At 42.3% G+C, this 23,002-nt stretch overlaps 1 protein-coding gene across 1 annotated transcript in view; it reads left to right on the top strand.

Annotated features, from left to right (window-relative positions):
• Positions 1-23,002, top strand: part of SPATA16 (spermatogenesis associated 16) — a 97,416-nt gene that overhangs the window by 56,453 nt on the left and 17,961 nt on the right. Inside the window, exons 6-9 of the mRNA XM_075033198.1 lie at positions 11,626-11,773; positions 14,974-15,120; positions 15,362-15,474; positions 22,550-22,714. Coding sequence (XP_074889299.1) covers positions 11,626-11,773; positions 14,974-15,120; positions 15,362-15,474; positions 22,550-22,714 — 573 coding nt within the window. The remainder of the gene's footprint in view (positions 1-11,625; positions 11,774-14,973; positions 15,121-15,361; positions 15,475-22,549; positions 22,715-23,002) is intronic.

Genomic DNA, 23,002 nt, shown 5'->3' with positions numbered 1-23,002 from the left:
TATGTAACAGGGCCGAAAAAGTGGCCTGAAGGACAAGATTCATCATGGTGCCTCCTCATGGTGTCTAAACCAGAAGCTGTGCTTGGGCTACGGTGGGAATGAACCAGAAGTGGGGCTACTGAATCGCTTCCAGCCATTACCATCACCTTCGAGATAGCAAGGGCCAAAAGATTTTGGCAGTGGTAGGACTCTGGTTCACTTCTGCTTCACTCCAGGGCTCACAGCTCCTTTCTCTTCCTGACAGAGAGGTCACCCGTGGGCCTCCTCGGACCCCCGTAGTACCAAGAGGGACCACCATGCTGTTTGTGCCCCATTCCCACTTCTTCTCTGCCATTCTCCTGAACCTGAGTTGCTGTCATCTTTGCCTGCAGAAGCTTTGAAATGTCAGTAGAGATCGAACCATTTGTCTGATCCCCCACCGTGCTTGATTTTCACTGGGAGACAGCGATTGCTCTGCAATTTTGTGCCTTTTGTGCGTATGCCTTAGCGTGGGCTGGGCTAAGGATTCAGCGGTATCTATATGCTGACACGCACGCAGTAGAGGCAGCTGGGTGCCCAGTACCGCTCCCACTCAAGTTAATAGCTAGCACTTAAGAAACGCTGTTCATGAAGATATATCCTCAGCACCAATAACAACCTTTTCCTTCCGAGCTGATGAGTTCTGTGCACTCAGCATCGGGGGTGACTTCAATGTCGTTAGAGCACACAGCAACAATTATGCAGGATGAGGTAGCGTGTGACACTGCACTGGGACTTTCCACCACGGAGAGACCAAGCCGAGGTAGCATAATCTTTTTTATTAATATTCTCTCTATTTCACGGTGTAAAGCTGAAAATAACTTGTCACGACTATACATGCTCATGTGCCTTTGTAACCAAAGCAACAGCTATTGATGCACGCTTTTCTTGCTAACTACTCCTCTGCCCCAGAACTTGCTAGCGTTGGCTCACAACCGTGAGCAAAAATTTTCTGAGGAGGAAGGGAATAGATGGTGAACAGGATGGGTTTTTTTTTTTACTTCTGTGAAGAAAGATTTTTAGATTAGATATGTCACTCTTTGCTTTGATCAGCGGGTCATGTATATAATCTTCCGGTGTGGCATTGACTACTTTTGTTCCTTCTGTTCCTGGTTCTTTTAACTGCTGGAAAAGGCTTTTCCTCCTCACAGCCTGTCTTCTACTTCTTTCATGGCTTCAAAACATTGTATAGACCACTCGAATCCTTCAGCTGACGTCTTTACTGTAAAAAAATTGGGCCCTTAATTCATATCTACAAAGCTCTTTATTATTTATCCTACTGCTAAATCACTGTTTTTTTCTCTCCTGATCTATTCCTCATGCTCAGAGCAGGCTTTATCTTGTGTCTCCTTTGGTTTTCTTCTCCTGATTTTGGTTTTATACTTTCCTTTGAACTTCTTCCATCCCTGACATGAACTGCCAGAAGTCCTCTTTCTTCAACACTCTTCTTAAAACATCTTCAAATCGCTCCCTCATCATTATTAACTTTTACATATTTCTCCTTCTTCAGCAGTAATCTGTTCCACGTGACTGTGTACCTCCTCTTAGGCACACTGCAAGGTTTCTACTGTCAGGTTTTTAAGGCCAGATGGGTTCATATTGATGAATTATCTGAATTCCTCCATAAAAACACCGCAGAATTGCACCTTTACATCCCTACATTGGTGCCAAAAGAGGAAAGCAGAGACTGGTTTTGAGAAAGTTACCCAATCCCCATTTAAATAGTTTAATAATAGAATATTTACCATAATCCATCTAACAGATGATTTGTTGCATGGTTGTCCCCTGTTTCTCCCCCAATTTACAGACTGGGATCTTACTTGTCCAGTCCAAACTTTCAGCAACTTATATTATGCATTCATCTCTGAAAGCTTAAAGATCCTTCAGTACTTGTTATCTTCTCCCTGGATATGTACCTATGGATCATGATCAAGGCACCTTTAAATATTCTTTTTGATTAGCTTTTTGATTAGCTTTCTTTGATTATCCCCTTTAAAGTAAATCATCTATTTCTGGATCTTCTGTACAGTGCTATGTAATATCTAATGCCCTGTGTTGGTTTTGAATATTAATACCCGCCTTCCATTCCACTCTGAGATAAAGGTATAATGCTGATGAGAGGTGAAAAAGTAATTTGCAATGGATAATATTATTCAGTAAGTGGGGCCTTCTTCTCTGTTCAAATATTTTATGCCACGGACTGAAAATATACATTCCAAGTTAACGTATATAATCAAATGGATGGGCTTTTTTTCATAACCCACTACAGAATATGCACTGGATGATTTGTGTATTGGCTGTTAGATTAAAAATAGGTGAGTTAAATAGAGTTCATCACAATAAATAATAATGTGAAAGTTATTAAATGTATTACGGTAGATATCTTCAGAGTGGTAGCAGCAAGACAAAGTTTAAACTTACTTGTTACTATAATCAGGTAAGCTCCCTAGCATTTGTTGTCAGCAATGCAATTTCTCAGCTGGTAATAGCAAAACAAACAATAGACGAGATATTTCAACCCATAGAAGGAGTCCCTCTCCAAACTGTCCAGTTTTACTCACGCCTTTGTAAACTGTATCCACTGGCTAAAGACTGTGCAATATAAGCTGGATGTTTCATTCCATGAGCAAAAATATATCACACCTATACTACAATGTGAAAAACACCCAACGTTGTTGAACATGGACTTTGCAAATATCTTGAAAGTCACAGCCTGATTTCACCAATATCCGGCACGGACATCTTAGTATAAAGTGCCTTTATTACCTAATTTATAAACATCTCAGGCTTAACTCATTAGCACACTACAAATTTAATTGCTTTTATTATTCCATTGTGAAAACCATGTGGCCTATTTTATACTAAAGGTTCGGCTCTAGCATCCGTCATGCACTTATCTCCAAAGTCAATCCCATCCAGGCAAAGTCTTACACTAAGTGCCATTGCACCAGCAACGCTTACGTCGCAGGAACTAACAGAACCCCAGGATGGCATTTCAAAGCTTGCCGCTTCATATCTGTATGCTTCCATAACCGCCTGTACTAAAAGCCTTAATTCCATAACGTAGCCAATATGTGTTTGCTACAGCTCAAATGAAGACCTCTAATTTGCGCTGGAGTCAACTGGGCTTTTAGCTTTAGTTCCAGTTCAACCCCAGTGTTTTGGCCAAGATTGCAGCCGTGGCAGAGCTGCTCTCAGCACGTTGAAAATATTGGCTCTGTGGCTGCTGCACACGGAGCTCACAAACTTGTGTTTCTGAGAATACTTCTGTCAGCTAAACTCAGCGTCACAGAGAAAGCTTCCAGTAGCACATGCATTGGCTGAGATGGAGGTTTGGGTATTCAGACATTTGCTTTGCGCTCTCGTCGCCGTTATGAACATCAGGTGCTCCCATTTCAAAAATCTGGGCTGCTGCAAGCACAGAGCAATACGCACGTCACACAATAAAGCAAACGATAACCCAGCCCTGCGAGGTGGCCGAACACCTCCGGTGCAGCGATGAACACTGTCAACTCCTTTAGAGCTCAGCTTTATCTCGCGCCTTGCGGGGTGGCGATCCAAGGCAAGAAAGTTAAAAGGAAAAAGCTCTCGGTAGCCAAAACCTCTTCCGCGGTCTCAGCCGGTGAGGAGGCCCGTCAGCAGTCCCGTGTGCTCACGCTTGACCCGTGTCCTGCCGTGGAGCGGGAGGTTTCCAAGCTGGCAGCAGCAGGGATGTTTTGCAATCCTCCTAATGGAATGACTGATAGGAGCTGACAGGCAGCCTCTCTGGGCAGCCTGGCCATTGTATCACTGAGAAAATGTATTTCTCATTAATTCTTGAGGCTATTTTAGCAGATCATGCTGTGCCACACTTCACTGCAGAAAAGTCCCTTCTTTAATCAAATCTGGGGGAAAATCCCATTGAGGTCAAAGACTGTTGGGTGTACAGGCAGAAGTAAGAGCCTAATATGCCTAAACTCTTTATTGTCTCAGAGGTCTGTGGCGCTTGTTGCTGCTTTAAGAATTAATTTTGAATTTTCTCATGGCAGAAAAGAGATAACATTTCTCTTGTCCCCCTTCATAAAAACCAATAGCTAATCCTCCTTCTTCTGTATCTATGGCCATTTTGAAGGACAACACTTGCCTTGAAGCACTGAACTTTTCATTTTCTCATGGAAAATTGGGATGTAATGATTTTCCTCATCCTGCACATTAGAAGAACAAGAAGATTTTGGCCCGTAAGCAGGAAGATCAGCTCGTTCTTAAGACACTGCACTGGTACCCAGATGATCGCAGTGCAGCTTCTGACCAGTCCATGGGTTTCCCATGTTCTCATTGCATCACGGCTGAAGCAACTTGTTAAAATTAAAACTGCTAACATTTTTTGGGGGCAGAATGGGCCTCTCCCTGTGTATGCCATTTTAGGGATTCAGACCTGTCTGGCTTTGGAATACACTATTTGTAAGACATAACTCTCAGTTGCAAAAAATCGGCTTCATTCCGCTCTCAGGTACACTAGTAAAAATATGGAGTAATTGAAAACTGGATTGAGAAGGCAAATAAAATAACGTAACAGAGAGTTTCTATCATGTTTATACTGATTTGGGAGCTGTTTATTGCTGTTGTTATTGCTGGTATTTCCATTCCAGAAACAATTCTACATGTACAAAACCAAGGAATTTAACATTTTTCTTGTATTCTTTCTTCTTTAATAATACCTACCTCCACATATTTTCTACCTACTTCTATTTTGTTGGTACCGGATCATTCATGGGAGAATAATTGTTGTTTGAATCCTACTTATATTTACATGCTGAGAGAAGTTATTAGTTTAAATGTCACAATTATTAAAACAGATGAATTAATTGTCTCTAATTTCAGGAAAGATGGATTTATTTAATACCAGCTAAATGTAATAGGGAACACATACCTTACTGTAGTTGGTAGCTGTTGAAATCCCGATATGAAGCACAATACCAACCCAATTAGGGTTTTAACTGTTAACAGAGGCCCATAAATCATGTCTCAAAGATGTTCTACAGGAACAACCTGGCCAGCAAAGCTCCAGACCATTTAAAAAACCCTACAGGGCCGCTCAAAAGTAATGTGCGTATTTCACAAGTAGAATTTTCAATTCATTCTGGCGTTTACTGGGTCTCAAAACAGAGCTTTAAGATTTACAAAAGCAGCCTGAGAAATCAGCATAGAAAACCAGCCACTTTGCGCTGTTCTCAGGCCCTTATTGTTCCCTCGAGTTGCAAAGGTACTTAAGAAGTTAAACATTCATTATCGTCTTCCCTTTCTTTGTATACCATCTCCTTTCTTAGGGGAGATGAAGCTACCGGCAGGAGTTTGTGCTGTTCCCAGGATCATTACTGGTTATGTGGCTTTCCATCTGCACATCTGCTCTTGAAGAACTACAGAGGACATCAGACAAAAAGAGATAAAGTCACTTTTCAGAAACATCTCTATATACACTCAACTTGTCTTCTACTAAATTAGCAGTCATTCAGCCACATAAAGTAGTTTGCTATCGGAATGACTCCGGCATGATTTTTCGCTGCCCCTTTGAACAGTGCTGTCCATTTTGCAAGCTAACCACATCAGTCACCATCTCTGGCTGTCTGATTCATCTCTTCACATTTAAGTCAAGTTCCCAAAAGATGTTGAGCTCAGTGCTAGGGAGGACTGACATCTCCTTCAGTTAGTTTCTGCATTTTAGTTTTCTTTCCTTTTTTTTTTTTTTCCTTTTTTTTCTCTTTGGGGGCTAAAAGCCCTGAAACCCCCCTACAGTAAGTATTCCACATTTCTGCCAGGAGCATTTCCTAGCCAGGGTCACTCCCTGTCTCTCAAGCACTTGCCTGAATCGCCAGATGGATGCAGCATCCGTGCGTTGGCCGGTGGCTCTGATTACATCCACATAAAGCACTCAGCGATGCTCAACCTTTAGCTCTGCCTGCCTGAGTTAAGATGTCTCTCTGAGCCCAGGCTACCGAAGCTGTTCAACTCAGCACAGTTTATAATCCCCTTTCACAAAAAAAAAACCCCTGCCGTTTAAACTGCGACCCATTCCCAACGTAGCGGGAGCCGTGCGGAGCTGACCCAACACCTGCCGAGGACTTGCGATGGCAAAAGGCTTCTCCCAGCACTGGAAGGGCAGTCCCGCTGCTCGGAGCCGTCACGGTGAATTGCCTTATTCCAATTAGGGTATTTCTCACCACGAAAACTCTCTTATCCTTAAGAAAGGGGCAATATTAACAAAACCGCTTAAAAGCTGCGGGTTTGGCCAATAGCCTCACGTAGAGGATAGCCGGCCCGTTCACGCGGAGCGGTTCTTGGATCCCCTACCCCGCCGCCCCATTGCGGATTTACGCCTGCCTCCGTTACCGCACCAGGGGAGCGCGTCTGCCCCGTAGCGACCTGGGTGGGCGAGAGCCGGCCAGCACGGCATGTCAGCTCCCATCGCGGCATCCCGGGGACTCGCAAGGTCCCACTTGGGGCAGGGGTAGGTGGCCCAGGCCAGGAGCCACCTCCGCAGGGATGCTTGGAGCTAGAGCCGCCGCCTGGTCCGGATACCGATGGCAGCAAACCGTGATCTGGTAAGAGGGGCTCGCCTTGTGATGCTCTGGATCGTAGAGTCAACCTTGCGAAGCAAATACAGCCTCTGTTTCCTTGGCCTCAGAGTCGCTCCACCATAGCAAAGAAACACCGAAATCCTCAACGTTTTTCCCCGTGCTGAGACGAAAGGCTGAGGTCCTCAGTCGGTAGCAAGCGATACGAGAGCTGAGGGCTCCCGCGGCTCTCCGTGCACGTGAGTTTGTGAGACCGGAGGACGGGCTCGCGGGCAGAGAGCTTGCCTGAACCAAAATTGCTTTTCCACCCTTGTGCTCAGTCCCCGCTTTCCCACCTGCCGGCATCACGGACAGGGAGCTTCAAGAGCAGCCTCCAGCCTTTTCCATTCTCGATGTATTCTGGGGGTTTTCTTTAATGAATAGCGATGTCTTTGGAAGGATATAAAGCGTGGATTTCTTTTCTCCTAAAACATAAGAAGATACTTATTAGAGTATCAAACAGATCTTGAAGCCTAAGGTAACCCATCTGCAATACCTCTGCCTTTCAGAAGTCAGCAGAACACACGGATCTATCGCTGTGGCGCTCTGCAAATCCGCTTTCAAAATACCCCGCGTACAAAATAACTCGCAGAGACTTAAATACGTTAATAACTTAAGAACCTAAATAAGCTGATATTTGATGTGACCTACATTAATGGGGAGGCATTACATGGCAGATAAGCAGAAAGTTCTCATCTATTGTATAATACATGATTTATTCATACCACAAACATATTGAGAAAAGGATATGCTCTGGCATTCTGTCTACTTATTTTTCGCGCAGAAAAAAAAATAAAAATGATGTAAGAAGATCATGCTGGTGAGAAGATATTCATATCACAACAGCAACAGACTTAGACTGCCAGATACTTCTTTATGGTTGGAAAGATATAGAGAAAAGCGCATAGGTTGCACCACAGTGCACCCATAATTCTAACTACCAGCCTAAGAGCGGAAGCAGTTCATAGAAGAGGCTAATGGCTTTACTCTGATTGATATCATTGCATTAATAAAAATCATCAATAAAAGCATCAATTCCTGCTGTACTGTAAATGAGACAGTGGCTGAGTGTGCACTGCAGCTGCAAGATAAGGGACTAGAAAGATATCTAAATTTTTGGCTAATTCTAGATGTCAAGATAATTGGATTTTCCAAATTAAACCTTTCTGTAGTTAAAGAGGATTAAGGTTAGGGACTGTAGCAGGGAAAGCTACTGTCACTGTTATGAAGAATTTTTTGCTACAGTGCCATTTTTCTTATTCTATGTCTGCTCTAAGCAGGCAAAATGGCAAGAGCTTCATAAAAATATTGAAGTAGTTCTATCATTTGCCATCAAAAATTGGCACAGGAAAGCTTTGTTTCTTGTGCATCTACCTATTCATTTTATGAGCTCTTAACAGAATTTTAGTGGGTGTTGAAGGGACAATATATGATTGTTTAGGCTAAAGTTTAGGTTTTATTAAAAGGTCTGTGAAATGTAACATTACTAGATAGGGTAGAATGTAAGGGTGCTGCAGAGCCAAGGTGCTCAGAGAAGAGGAGTATGTGGCGTTGGGTCGAATACACGTTTAAACCCTTGATCAAGACAAAGTTTGTTATTTAGGAATGTCTTTTGGCTTTTTAATTGTCATGATAGCAAAGTACATCCCTCAAACCTTGGGAACGCTTGTGTTTCATGAAGGAATTAATTGGTGTTTTAATAGAAGTGCTGACAATATAAATACTCCTTGAGACACTTTGTCTCCAGATGGTTTCTCTGCAGACTCTCTCTGATTCCCCACACTTCCAAAACAGGGATATAAACCTCCTGACATAGCAGAGCATGAGTCAGTCCCATAACTACAAAAAGAAATCTTCCCCATCATCAGATTATTCTGCAGCCTCTTCTCAAGCGAGTTCTTGCATCTTTGCTAAAGCAACAGATTTTCTCCACTGCTGAGGTAAATCACCAAATTCAGTGGGCTCATGTCAATCATAGTCCTTACGTTATTTTACACTGCTAGAGGACCTCTTTCTTACAGTTTAAGGTCATCTCAAGGACTTCACTTTTTCTAACTCTGCTGGAATTGAAGGCTGGAGCGTAGCACCATGTGATGAGATATCACTGCAGACCTCGCTTGCAACATACGCAAAAAAAAAAAAAAAAATCTTTCTTTATCATCTTTATCAGTTTAGCAGCTAGCCCCATACTCATGAAAGAGCCTGACGCTTCTTCCACTCCGAGGCCAGAACAGCAACATCCTCCCTGATGTATCTGAGAGGACATTACAGAAAGGACCCTCTAGATGCAAAGACACCAAAACACATGCAAGTGGGAAAAAACAATTGTCCTGTCCTCTCTGCAAGGACTGTGAAGAAAGTCCATTGGAGCCCTCGCAATCCTCTCCACAGTGTCACTATATCTTGAGTAGCTGCACGGTGTATGGCACAACAGATGATGTTCTGTAGCATCCCAGTTTCCTGGACGGATTGCCAGATACTCATCTACGGGTATGGACTTCAGTGCATAAAGGCTTAAGCAGAAAAATCCTTAGGGATTTCATCGTATAAAGTTTTCTCCTCCAAAGTTTTTATGGGCTGAAGTTTTATATCCTTAAAGACTTTACCCCATAAAAATCCAAGAGGATAATAAAACAAATAGCATCTATGTCCAGGGTCAGTAGCTTGGGGGAAAAAAATGCTCTTGGGTAATAATAATACCTTCAGTAGCAGTATTGACCAGAAACTACAGATCTATTCTTTTCCCCGTTGGCTGACATTTTAGCATTATTGCCCTCTGAGCTAGTCCCTATCTGCATGCTGTGCAGAGTAGCCATGGGTACATGGCAATGCAGAGGTACTATAGCCATGACTTTGAACCGTTCTTGAGGATGATAAAGCCAAAAGTGAACTTTGCAGGCAGAATACAGAGCTCATCTGGTCCAGCCGCTCGCGTTTTCATCTCGCTGCCTCGCTCTATGTACGTTAAATCTGAAGTGTATGGATACACCCAAAACCACATTCACGTGCTCGTATTAATCCACATTAGGAAATGGCTGCCAAACTATAGAAAATAAACAGAATACCCAACATCTCACACAAAATCAGGCTGACCTAATTCTGTGCCTATATTTACACATGAAATTCAGTAAAACTTGAACAAGTGGGCCTCTGCCTTTTTAAAAACGTACCTTGGAAAGCTAGATTGGTACCATTGTTTTGCTACTGATCCTCTAAGGGCCCTGAATGACGAGATAATTAAAGTCCATAGAAATATGAAATCCTAAAATCACTTTCCTATAAATCAGTGCAGACTGGTAAGTATTCCTGCAGGGAGGAACGGGCGCGGATCCATTCATGGGCCCCCGAGCTCTTGGCAGGAGGACACACTTGCTATTTTCTGGTCTGATACCTCCAGATCTGTGGCATTAACCGCGGATAACACGGCTGCGCCCGTGGAAAGCTGGAACTCCTCCTCACCAGGGGGGAACGTTATTACTGCCCCAGGTGGTCGTGATACTATTACACACATTTGAAGCTTTTTAATTTTTCAGGGCTAAATGCAGGCCACTCCAGACTGCTTCCATTCCAGTAAATGCAGGATAATGGGTTGACTAATACAGTAATCTAAAACATAAAGAGATCCCCAGTGATACCCTTGACATCCAGGCAGAGTATTCAGTGTAAGAGCACTCAGGGTGCACGTACTGCAGCCTATCCCAATATCTGCGCAAAACAATTATAGCATTTCTATGGTATTTCTGCACACCCCATACCAATAAACAGAATGGAAATAAACTGGCATAAGACCGTACCAGAGGACCTCTTGTCTAAAGCCATTAAAGAGAAGGACAAGGATACTTAACTAATTGGCACTCTCAGCCTTCCATTCGGGGTTGGTGGGAGCAGTCATCAGCTAAACAAATGACTCACGGAGGCACACTATGTCTTGGGTAATTTTACATAGGTGGAGGATAGACTGGAGAACAAAAGTGAGGACTTGTCAATAAAACACCAAGCTAGTCCCACAATGATACCCTCTGTGAATCACTGCAGTGTATAAGGTGATCTGGGAGATTCATACAACCTTGTTAAAAAATATACATCTTTTCTTCTCACGCTTTTCTGACCATCTCTATTAACTTTGTGTTAGCATTGTCACTATTAACCTTGTTTACGCTTTTGCCAAGATACATTAATGAAGCCTTGCAGTTCCCCCAGTTTCCAGAAAGGACGGCCCACGTCAAGAAGACAAAACCTTTGTTAGCAACAGACGCGGCCAAAGCAGCGCCGAACGCGATCTTACCCAAACCCCAACCCAGGAGGGAGTGCAGCTCAACCTCCCTTGCACTGATCGATAAGAGGACCGAGCAAGGCTCTTTCCAGGCTGGTAGCTCCTCCTGGCAGTTCCAGCACCAGTTCATTGGGGTCCACCGAGCGTGAAATCCACCTCTCCGCGTCAGATCGGCGCAATGCATCATCTGAGTCATTTTTAAGGGATGACAAGGTTCATAAGCTTCGTGTTGCCCTCTGCGCAGGAGTGAATTTTACTCTTAATGCAAATGGTGTTTAAACGCAATATTTTAAGACTAATATTCCGTATAGGCACAGTGTCTGATTCATGCCAACCCAAGGGGTAATACAAATGCTTAGTATTGTTTAACCAGCTCCCAAGGACTGAATAAAAGCCTCAGATAAAAGATGTGACCTTCAGAGAGCATGGAATCACTTTTTCTTTTCATCTAAAAGATAATTTATCTAATACTTTTCTCCTTATTGAAGACATAGGCTCGCTGCACTGAAAACTGTTTACAAATGTTCTTTCTCCATTAAATTGATTTTCTGAGTATAGTAGGCAGTGTTTTCTGAAACTAATTTAAATTCCTCTCTAATTAATATTCAAGACTAAAATATGTTATCTTTGCATGACTGTGCAATTATTAAAGGGAAAATATCATCTGTGAAAGTAATTCTTTTTTTTTTTTTTTTAACTAGCCATTAACCAACATGAAATGTATCATTTCTTTGCCTTTTTTAGGCTATGATTGAAGAAGCCATCACTAGAGAAGTATCTTTTTCAGTTATGTACACACCATGTGTGACAGAAGTCAAGGCTGACAAAATAAACAAGATAAAGGACTTGTTTGCTAAAAAGCACCCTGATTACGTGGAGCACATATATACAGGTAACAGCAGATTTCACATGCTCTTAAGCACTGTATACTGTTTGCGTGTGTGTGTGTCTGACTTTAAAAGAGTTTGAGAGAGTCTGGAGCTCAAGCTCCAGACATTTCTACACTTCTGTGGGGGAAAATTAACTTCTGAGGTTTGCTCTGTGATTATACATTATTTAGGTAATCAAATCAGTACTTAGGCGAAGTACAGACTTTACACTACAAATCTCCATAAAGATGATTTTTACCCATGGAGCCCCATGTTTCCATTGTTGAATTTCATTACTGCAACTCATCTTTTGTTCAAAGGTAGATTTGCCATGTATTGTGGTGACAGCGAGACCCAAGTTCATTCCCATCTCCGTGGATATCCATCGGTCACCGATGGTCATCCCCGCAGCAGAGCCTTCACTTTCCAAAAACACCCTCCCTTCTACAAGCACTAATGGACTGATCACCACCTTTGAGAGCATCTCAGCTGTGGGGATGGGAATAGATAGCCAGGTTTCCTTTAGCCTGTTGAAGACAAGTAGGTTCCAGAGTGAACGAGGGCTTTGCAGAGCCCGTTGTCATCTCCTGGCAGAGTGAACTCAAATAGCACCTCCTGGAGTAAACAGATGTTTAAATTCTGATGACCACAGCCTTATTTCAAGAGGAATGATCATGACATTTTGGCAAAAAGGGAGGCAGGGGGACAAAAGGCATTTCTTACTGTCATTAACCTGGTGACTTGCAACATAGTCGACCCTGATAACGCTCGTCTTTGAGCTGTCGATTGAGAAACATAAAGGGAAAAATACATTTCTCAAGTCAAATTCTGGAAAGCCTTTATCTTCATCACACAAACTAGATGTGTAGCTCACCGCTCACTGCTGCTTCCAGCAAGGTGGTCTGAAAGGCTGAGGTGCTGCCCACTCCCTGCAAGATTTACACCCAGGTCAGAGGTGATGGCTTAGTCCTTCCACCACCACTGAGCTCCAGCACTCTGCAGATAAATAAGGCTTCCAAAAGGATTACACATTGCTTCTTTGGGGAGGAAAAGAAAATCTATTCGAAAAGCATGAATAGGAATTAGGAGAGTGAATGTTTACCACAAAACTGTGCAAATATTTAACACAAGTAAACTTGGGGTTTTTTCGGTTTTGTTTTGCTTTAGGAAACCAGTGTAAAACTAGATGATGTTTTGCAAGTTGCAGACTACCCATGTATTAGGTTTCTGGCAGTAGCTTTGGGGTTGTTTCAAGAGGGAGAATGAGGACTTGCCTGTCACGGAGGTTCTAAAATCCCTGTCTACCGTTTCCTTGCTGATGTGACTTTGTGGAGAATTTCCTGGGACAAAAGTATTGGCATTTAAAGGAGCATAAAATAAAACTCCCTGAATCTGGTTTTTAAAAAGATAAATTCATATTTCACATAAGCCCCTCAATTTACAGCAAGGATGAGACTTTCAGGAGCACATAAGCAGCAAAAGTGTGCAAGTGTTGCACGGAAACTCAATTTGTGTTCATAAATCACTGAATGACTCGGAAAGTGTCACCAGTCATTTTCTTACTTTTTCTTACTCCTCCCAATAAGGAAAAAGGAGGGGGAAAGGAAAAAAAAAAAAAAAAAGAGGTAAAAGTTCCCAGTCCTACAGTACTTTAGCCACTTACAAAACAGATTGAATAGAGCCAGTTCTGCCTTCAAATATGTTTGTCTATGAAAAAATCTATCGGTTAAAAGAATTGCTTCAATTTTACACAAGTTTCTCGGAGGGCAGGTTTTGGGATCACTGAAGTTTCTAGGAATTAAATGGGATCGATAGCCAGGAACAAACAGTATGGGTATCGGGGTTTTGAGAGTGCGGTGGTGTGAGAGGTGTCACGTCTCCCGACCTCCCTCCTTTCTGTCCTGGAAACCATCTCAGACAGAGCAGATGCAGCTCCTTTTCCTAGACTTGATGCTGAGATAACTCACAACAGCGTTAGGTGAAGTCAGCCAAAGCAGCAGGGGTTTCTCAACTTATCTATTCAGATCTGGCCTAAAATCACACTGCCCACCAAAAAACCCATCACAAGCAACAAGTTTAGCTCATTGTCGGTGTGATACCACTGAGCATTCAACCTGCAGGTCTGTATCTCACATTTCACATCATAGGTGAAATTAAAAATATGAGCTAAGCCCCATTTTAACAGTGGGTGTGAAATACCAGACGTCTCATGAACATGTTATTTTAAATAACCTTCCTATTCTGTAACAATCATCTGTCCAATTTTAGCCCAAGTTCTGCTAGAGTGTAAGGACTGAATTAATTTCAAAGTTTTCCTTATTGCCAAGGAAAAGGAGCAGATACACATTTAAATCCAAGTGTGCAATGCAGTTTGTTGCAAAATTGAGAATCCGTTCAGAAGCAGAATATGCTGCAAGGGAAATATCAGGTCCACTCGCTTTGATTTATAGAGGGGTAAGTCCGGAGAGCTCTGAGTGGGGTTCGCCATTTGTCACTGTGATCGCACAACCTGGCATCTTAAAAGCAGAGCTCACTGAAAACAGAGCACGCCTTTGTGAAAAGTGACACTGACAGTCAATCTAGGTTTATTTTTTGCAGGGGAAGGGGAGGGAGGAAAGGACTGGTCTGGCTCCCTAAGCAAAGGTGGTTTATACAATTGCTCTGAGCATCCGTCCTGGCCGAGGTCAGGGCAGACCGACCCGGCTGATGCACTGGGAGTTTGGCAGCGGCAGGCACAAACTCTGGACAAGCCCCAGAACACCCAGCCACGGCTGGGTGGATCAGCAAGAACAGGCAGGAAGCCTGGGATTACGGTGGTGGTGCTGGTGAAAGCACAAATCTGCAGGAAATCAAACCTCGCAAATTCAGGGAACAACAAAACAGCTCCCTTTGCAGTTAAAAGATCGGGATGTTATGTTACTGAAGTGCTGAATTATTAATGCTTTGGAGGAGCAGCATCAAAAAGTACATAAATGAAAAGAACGTGCTTCATCTTACGCATCAGCAAAATTTAAGCTGTTGATGCAAAAGTTTGCAACGTCTGGAATTTCAACACCCAGTTATAGCCGGATGGGTTGGTTTGGCCGCCTTTGTTTTGGCAAGGTTTCTGGGCTACTTGTCACTCCTTCTTAGACTTTGTGGTTTTTTCCTCCAAAAAAAGTAACTTATCTTTCAACTGAGAAGAAATGTGACAGTGGAAATTATTTTCATTTCCCTATTCCAGATCCTCACGGATTTCACTTCTTGCCACAGACGGCTGGGTGGCCGTCCCTGCCTCCCCAGCGGTACTTACTGACTCTGGGTTTCAGAAACAAACATATTGGAAAAATCTTGGAAAGGTGGTCAAGCAAAAAACTGCCGATCTTTTCAGGTACGCCAACTTGCTAAATAGCTGGGGTAGTTCAGGGGTGACCTCCAGGATCCTTGCTAAAGGAGGGGGGTTGGGGAGCTTCTCGGGACCCCTTTCTCTGTACCGGCAGCCCTGGCAATCCAGACAGCTCTCCTCATCCTTCTCTCTCCTCCTCCAGTTTACCTGTCATCTTGCTAGATCCTCTGTGGAAAATGTATATGAATAAACACATTATACGGGGTTTTTTTATTTCATTTTCTAGACCAGAAAGCACCTTTCAGTCCTCTCACAAAAGAAGAAACAAAAAGATATTGGGATAACACTGGGAAAAAGATCGTGCCAGTAATGGATTTTATAAGAAGCACCAAATTAACCGTGAGTATAAAATTCACTTTCTGGTGTGTAGCGTGTATGGCGGCAGAAGTCTGCGTGTCTGTGAATGACGTGTGCTTTTTGGTGGGTAATTCATTCTGCACATGCTCCCCCTGTGTCCAGAAATGCTCAGTGAATTGCGTTAGGGACAGAGTTCAGATGGGGTTTAGGTACTTTTCAAAAGTAGCCCTAATTATTTAACAGCGTACACAGTTTATTTAAAATCACTTTGCATGCAATTTTCTCAAATCTTTATGGCCTATTATATTATGTCCCTACTTCACATAACCAGCAAAACTACTTGCTATATTTAATACCTGTAGTATACTACACATATCACCAGGATCTCCATCAAGAGTTAATAATTGGTACTTGAAGCATTTCTAGTGATTTAGATCCTGATCCCTATGTAGTGAAGTATGTGAAATAACCTTCAAATCTGTTACAACCATATTGAAGGTATATTAGTTAATTCTACTCCATACTTTCTGCAGTAATGTACACAGCTTTTTAGCACCATGGCTTTTGATTAGCACAAAAGGTCAAAAATCAAATTTGCATGTAGACTAGACTGTTTTAATGCAATTCTTAAATTATTCTCCTGAAAATAAGTGGAAGAAGCCTCTCCTCCCCAGATTGTAAATGCTAATGTTAACGCTTTTTCCCTAGCAATAACAGTTTTTCAGTTTTCTGTATGTTGAAGGAATCAGAGCCATTTCCTCGTCAGGGGTGTCTTAGCAAATCACAGGATTTATATTCTTAGGTTTTGATACCAGAGAGAAGGTTGACAAAAACTGCTACTTAGCAACCCCTAGCAAGGAAGAAACATTAGCTAGATATTTGGGGAAGCTATATCTCCTTTCTTCTCAGAGAGCAGCTGCTGAAACAACAGTAAGTGCTTGAACTCACATGCTTAGTGGGAGGTAAAGGTGCTTAGTGCTTCGCCAGAATGGGCGCTCATAAAGCTTCTGCATCGGTGGGAGGCAGGTGGAGCAGGCGGAGGGCAGACATCCCCAAGGAAGCACACAGCCGCTTCTTTCCAGTTCTTTCGTGAAGCCATGTGCTATTGGCTTCGGATGACCAAAAGCCCGAGTTATTGATGTGCAGACTAATAGAAGTGGCATCTTTGGGAGACTGAAGTATCTGTTACTGCTGGGTGCATTGCACTTGGAACATTTAAGAAGCTAGAAGTATAAACAGACAGTGGCTTGGGAACTGGATACAGAATAAAACCCTGGGTCTTTCTAAAAGCCCCAGTAACACTCCAGTTTCTAAAAAATTTCTTTGACCCCACAGTTCTCTCTTTGGGTATAACACAGAGCTTTTAGAGGTAGGAGTCTTCTACTGCAGTTATTCAGTCTCTAAAGAGTATCAGGAAGAGAAAAGTTTTGAAATCAGCTATCTTTTGGATTCTCCATAACTACCCTATTCTGTAAATGAATTTGGAGGAACAGGACCACGTGGTCCACGCAGGGATATGCGGTATCTGGTATCCAGGGTATAGGGAAAAGAAAACAAACTCCTCATGTAAGAGACGAGAGCAGAGTGGTGCGTTAGGATTGCTCAAGCCAGTCCCCACTAGCTGTATGAATTTGCACTGCTCCTACACAGTAATATTTTCTACCAGCTCTAGACCTCACCTCATACATTTAAATATTCTTGCTGAAGCAGAGGAGGGCTCCCAAAAATACAGGGTGAAATCCCAGGACCACTGAAGTCAGCAGCAAACTTGCCTTTTTTTTCGGGGAGGTCGGCGTAGCATCCCCGTGGTTCAGGCAAGGTCTACCCCAGTGCCACGTCCAGCAGCAACAAGAATGGGCTAACAGGTCTGAACCGTGGTCCTAGAGATTTATAACCAGCCACTGGGGGGGCAGTATGGGAGCTTTAATGGAGAAGAGGAAAGCCCTGAGGCAGAAGAAATTATCACTGAGTTAGAACAAACAGCTGCCCATTCCACATCCATTATCGGTGGAAACACGTTCACTTTCCCTTCAGTTTTCATAGCGTCGCATGATCCAGGCAAGACAGAACCTCTGACCCAAAGCGCAAATGACAAAGCCAATTATACCTGATAATACAGATAGGCACAGAGCCAGAACTGCTCTGCTACCGGTGATTAAAATCTCTTTATAGGCCTGGCAGAGATTTGGCCACTTTTGCTTCCTTGAAAGTATTCCAAAATTTTCTTCAAGCTAGAAATACGATTCCATTGTATTTGTGTCACACACAAACTAAATTAAAAACTTTTGCAAGACAAACTTCAGATACAGAAATACAAAGACTCTAGCTTTACAACCTCCTTTAAGAAGGTAAAAGAATATATCTGTTTTTTAACAGAACAAACATTCCTTTCTGCCCTCTTCTCCATTTGCAGATGAAAACATACAATCCAAAATGCTTGTCCTAATCAGAATTTTTTTGACAAAAACATCTCAGTGCTGAAGCGGAGCTTGATAAGCTATGGCAACACTTAGTCAATTCTGCCACCTCAGCTTTGCAACTATACAACCTAGAGTTAATTATATGATTTATACACACACCACTGTTGATAAGACATGAAGTTAAAGGTTAAAAAAGCAGAGCATTTTCTATCGGCCCCCCTTCTTCAGAAAGAACAGCCAGTCCCATTTAAATCAAGGGGACATTTGCGTATTGTAAAGCAAAAAGCATTTCAGAAAGAATGCCGCAGTCTGGTCCCCGCACGGCATCGTCTGCTGCTGGTAGGGAAACGCCATAAACCTCATCTACCCAGAAATACATACCGTGACACAAAGTTTATTTTATTTGCCTTCAAAAAATACGTATCGGTCAGACCTTTAGCTACTCGTATTCCAGTCAAGATTACCAGCGCTGACAAGTGGTTATTCTATTGAGTGGTTTCACTGGGGTAATTTCTGCTGCTTTGTACACACCAAGTTTGCCTTTCTCCAGCCAGAGTCCCATGTCATGGGCACATGATGATACTTAACAGGAGAAACAGTGGCCAGAGGGTCTTATTAGACTGCTCATCTTATAAAGGTGAACAAAACCTACCATATGATACACAGCATGATGCTTACATTTACAGATCTTGCTGTTTTGTTGTCTATTTTTTAAGTAGAGGGAAAGTGTTTACTACACACGGATTTCAGCATACACGTTTTTCTGGAGGATACCAAGGGCATTAAAGAAACATTATGATGGATTTTTCCACTTGTTGTTGCAATACACCACAGAGCTGCTTGCAAGGCACAACTTCATTCAGATTTTGAGCTGAAAAATAGTGGTAAAGACTCTACGGTAGAAAAGAAGAACTACTGGGGAGCATTCTGGACTTTTGCAAAGTGGTGCTCTTAAAGCTGACAGTGAAACATGCCACAGTATTGGATATGACAGATCCTGCTTTAAATCCAGGCTGACCAGCCACTTCACTTTTCTTTTTCTTTAGCACTCAGCAATTAAACTTTATTTATAAATAGAAGTGGCATAAGGGATGACTCCTTTCTTGAGTATATAGAAAAGCAAAAAGTGGGGGTATCATCCCAAAATTCTCAATACAGAAAGGACACATGATTCACTCCTCTCACATGCTCTCCAGCTGCTTTTTGTGATGAAAGCCTGTCCTATCTTTGCTCTGGTTTGATAGTTCTGGGTATTTAGCAGTAGCAAGTAAGCTCCACCCAGAACAGGCTGATCTGCTTTTTGTAGGTGCTTTTTCATCCCAAGGTCAGAGGAATGAGGATGTGACAGGGCTGATCCTTGGGCATCAAGACCTTATTTCTCTCCTAGAAGGAAGGTTTTCAAAGATGCCTCTGGGGGTAAACACCTTTTTGAGTTTGGGGTTGGTTTTTTTTTTAGTTCAAAGGGAATTTGTGCAGCAAAAAGTTTTCTGGGGAAAGCTCTCTTTTGGGAGGACCCCCACCTCGGGTGAGATTGCCCATTATAAATAAAGGCATCAAGAGAAAGTCCATCAATTGCTCGTTTTATACTTTTCTCTTTAAATTCTCCTTGGAATACCAGACAATAGGGGTGAGGCCCATCCAGAAAGTAACACCATCATAATTTAATCATTTATTGTCTTAATATGTTACTGCATTTCTAACCGGGATGCAACCGCAACTCCTTATACTGCATTTGCTGGTTCCTTTGCTACCCGATTCCTCAAATGTGTATCTCTTCTCGTTGTTAAAGGAGTCAACTCTTTTCCACTGAAGTCTCCATTTAAGTTTGCTCTTTACTTAACCTTCACCGTGCCTACCTGAGCTGGTTTCATCTTCATCTGATTGCTTGGCCACTTTATTATGTTTTTTACTGCAGCTTAGTAGCCCCTTGAATTCTGCTATAGTTCATGTAATTCTCATCATGTGGTTCAGCTCCCCGTGGAATTTTTTCTCCTGCCAGCAGCAGTTATTTACTTTCTCTTTCAGCGTTTTTCATTGTCACTGAAACACCACCTCTGACAATGTTCAACCTCCTCTAATCCCTTCAGAAAAAACCCCACTGTCGGTTATTTATTTATTTACTTCCAACCTCCTATAAACTTAAATAGCATTGCTATGTCCACGGAGTGCATGTTGGCACAAATGCCCAATTTGTTTCCCATCGCTACGTGGCATGCTCTCTTATTTTTCTGGACAGTCAAGCAGAGAAAAAATTGTTTTCTTTTTGCCTTTACTTTCTTAATCATTGGAGAAGCCCCCAGCAGCCACAGCATGATGAGGGAGGATTTTTTACCTGCTTTCTTAGCTGATGACTCAATATACTCATTTCTTAGTGCTTACACAAAAAGGTTTTGGGCGGATTTCAAGAATAGCAGGGAAAAACCTTTTGCTGCATCTAAAATGTTGCGAGACTATTTCATGTTGATAAGAGCTCTCTTTCTCTCTCATTAACTGATTGCTTCTCCTTATTTTAATGCACACAGCTCTACCTGGGGACACAGCTATCTGGCTTTCAAACACCCACGATCAGGTGGAGACGAGGCTCCATGTTGTTCCTTGCTTTAGTGCCACGCTGACTAGACTGTGTCACACATTATAGATCACAGAAATCTTTTTTTCCTGCTGATGTCTCCTACCCATACTAGGTCAGGTCCTCAGAAAAGGACTCATCAAATGATAAAAACAGTTTTTAAGAAAGTTGTCCTGCTCTCCCTACTTAGAGGTGGGTCAACAGGAGTTCATGAGTAAGGTAGGCCTGGAAGGGCTTTCCTGGCTCCTCCGGTCAAATCACCTGCTATTATACACCTTAGTGTCACCTAATATCTTATTCATAAATTGAGTAAAATCCATCTTAGAACTAGTTAGGTTTTCCGCCTTATCTGCTCTTGCTGAAACACACTGCAGACCTTCAACCTGAATTATAAGAAGCTAGATTGCCATCCCAGTCTTATTTGTACCTATTTATACACAATGGTCCTTCTGTTATCATTGTCTTTTATCTCTCCTTCCCTTTTCAGTTGTTTGCTCTCTTTGGAATTTAGCCCTGCATTATGTTTATTGAGAAGAATAATAAGCTCTTGGCATTCTCATTAATAGACTAATCAAACCACACTTCTCTCAAAAGAGGTATCTCCTACCATGCTGGCTTCTCTGCTCCACGATGCTTGGGTTTAAATTAACCTCTCCAAACACAGCTGAGTGGAGCTATCTGCAATACTCCAGAGAACTGCTGACCAGAGCTCCTTTTCCCTGCGCAGTGCCTGATTCTCTCCTTCAGCTGATGGAAATACCAGTTCATTGGCTCAGCTCTTTCTTTTTCAGTTGTTTACATATCTGGAGCTCCCAGGTTATAGCTGCTTTCCTGCCATTGGTCTCCAGTGCATGGTCTTTCACTTCATACTATTTTACAATTATATTAGGTTTTATATTAAAAGGGGTAAAATTAACTATACCAGGATTAGTTGAGTTAAAAGAAAACTAAGCTTTTTTCCATTATTATTCTTGTAAGATGTATAGAAAGCAAGAACAGCATTGTTATTAAATTCTTAGACTTGGTACGAGAACTATGTTGATAGTCATTTTGATAACGCTTGGTGTTTGCCTAGTGCAAATTTCTGCAAAACCAAGATCAAGATCAAAACAAGTGATCGAGATTCTTTGCCAAGAGAAGTTCATTTTAAAAACAGGACACCATTTATTGAAAAATAAATGTCATTCAAAACCTTCCTTTTACCCTGTTCAATATACGAATGGACCTAGAATCACCTACCTGGAAGCGTATGTAAATAGCAGCATCAGTGTGCCACCGTATGTAACCGCTAGAACAAAGGTCTGCTAAAAATACTGGAAGTGGTTTTGAAAATTGATGCCAATTCTTGGAATTTCAGGCACTTAAATACATTCAAAACCCTGATTAGATGAATGGAAATTTCACTCGGAAGGGCTGAGCATTCAGATATGCAATGGCTACATCTCGTCAGGAATCTAGGCCAAATTGCTTTTGAAAATCTCAGTAGGGTGCTTATTTGCATTTTTGGCACCAGAATACTTTTGAAAATATGGTGGTAAGGCTGGCATCCATCAAGTACTTCAGCAGGTGCTGAGATTTTATGCAAGCACTTGGCTGAGTTTCTGTATTCACACGCTTAAAATTTACCACGTGCCTAGCTGCCTGGAGGATCAGAGACCACCTCTGCAGGTTTTAGTCCCTCAAGGTTATATATTTGAAAACTATGGATTTGCCTAGTCTGCAAACAAGCCATAAGCTGACACACTGCACGGTTTCCTCAACCACTTCACTGAAAATTTAAAAGCAATCCATAAAAGTCAGGTAATATTTAACAGAGGGGATTATGGAAAAGCCACTTCCAAATGAGAAAATTGCATTCATGTTTGTTATCTGCTGTCTCCCCTTCACATATATTACGACTGCATATTTATTTTTCTAGTACTACTAGAGAGATTGTGGCAAGAAAGTCTCTTTTTTTCCCTCTATAAAGATTGTCAGCAGCATTATCTTAAAGGTGCTGAATGCCATAGTGCTTATAGTATTACCAGCACAAATATATATGATGATAAGCCTCAAGGCACAGGACTCAAAGGATAAGAGCGTTTCCTGCAACTCTCCTCTAACCTACTTGCTTTTGCTGAGAAAACAGGACAATCTCTGCGCTTGTTCACGTGGGATAGAGAAGTTGCATTACGCCAGCTTCCTCGGCCGTTTGCAGAGAGTCGAGGAACAGTCCCAAGTGATTAATCAAGCGATGGCTGAGCTAGCAACCATTCCCTACCTGCAGGACATCAGTCAGCAGGATGCCGAACTGGTAAGTATTTATTTCTAATACTTGTTTTGGCCTTTAGAGGCAGGGAGCCAGGGAGGGAAGGGCTGGGGCAGAGCACTGCGCTGCAGTTTGCTCTGGAAGTCATTTTTCGTATGCGTGGACCTGAAGTAGTTTTAAAATCCTACTGCAGTGCCTTGTCAGAGGAGGTGCTAATCACCTGCAAGGATGACTTTTATAGAACCAGCATGACTCATCTGTAGGCATATTTTTAAAACCTCTTCTTTTCCCCCAAACCTCCCCAAATCAGTCTGGGAAAATGATTGCAATTAT

The sequence above is a fragment of the Buteo buteo genome, chromosome 7 (genome assembly GCF_964188355.1).
Source record: "Buteo buteo chromosome 7, bButBut1.hap1.1, whole genome shotgun sequence".
In the NCBI taxonomy this organism is placed as follows: domain Eukaryota; kingdom Metazoa; phylum Chordata; class Aves; order Accipitriformes; family Accipitridae; genus Buteo; species Buteo buteo.
Note: the sequence above shows the minus strand (reverse complement) of the source record. Positions and strands in the feature narration are given on the sequence as shown.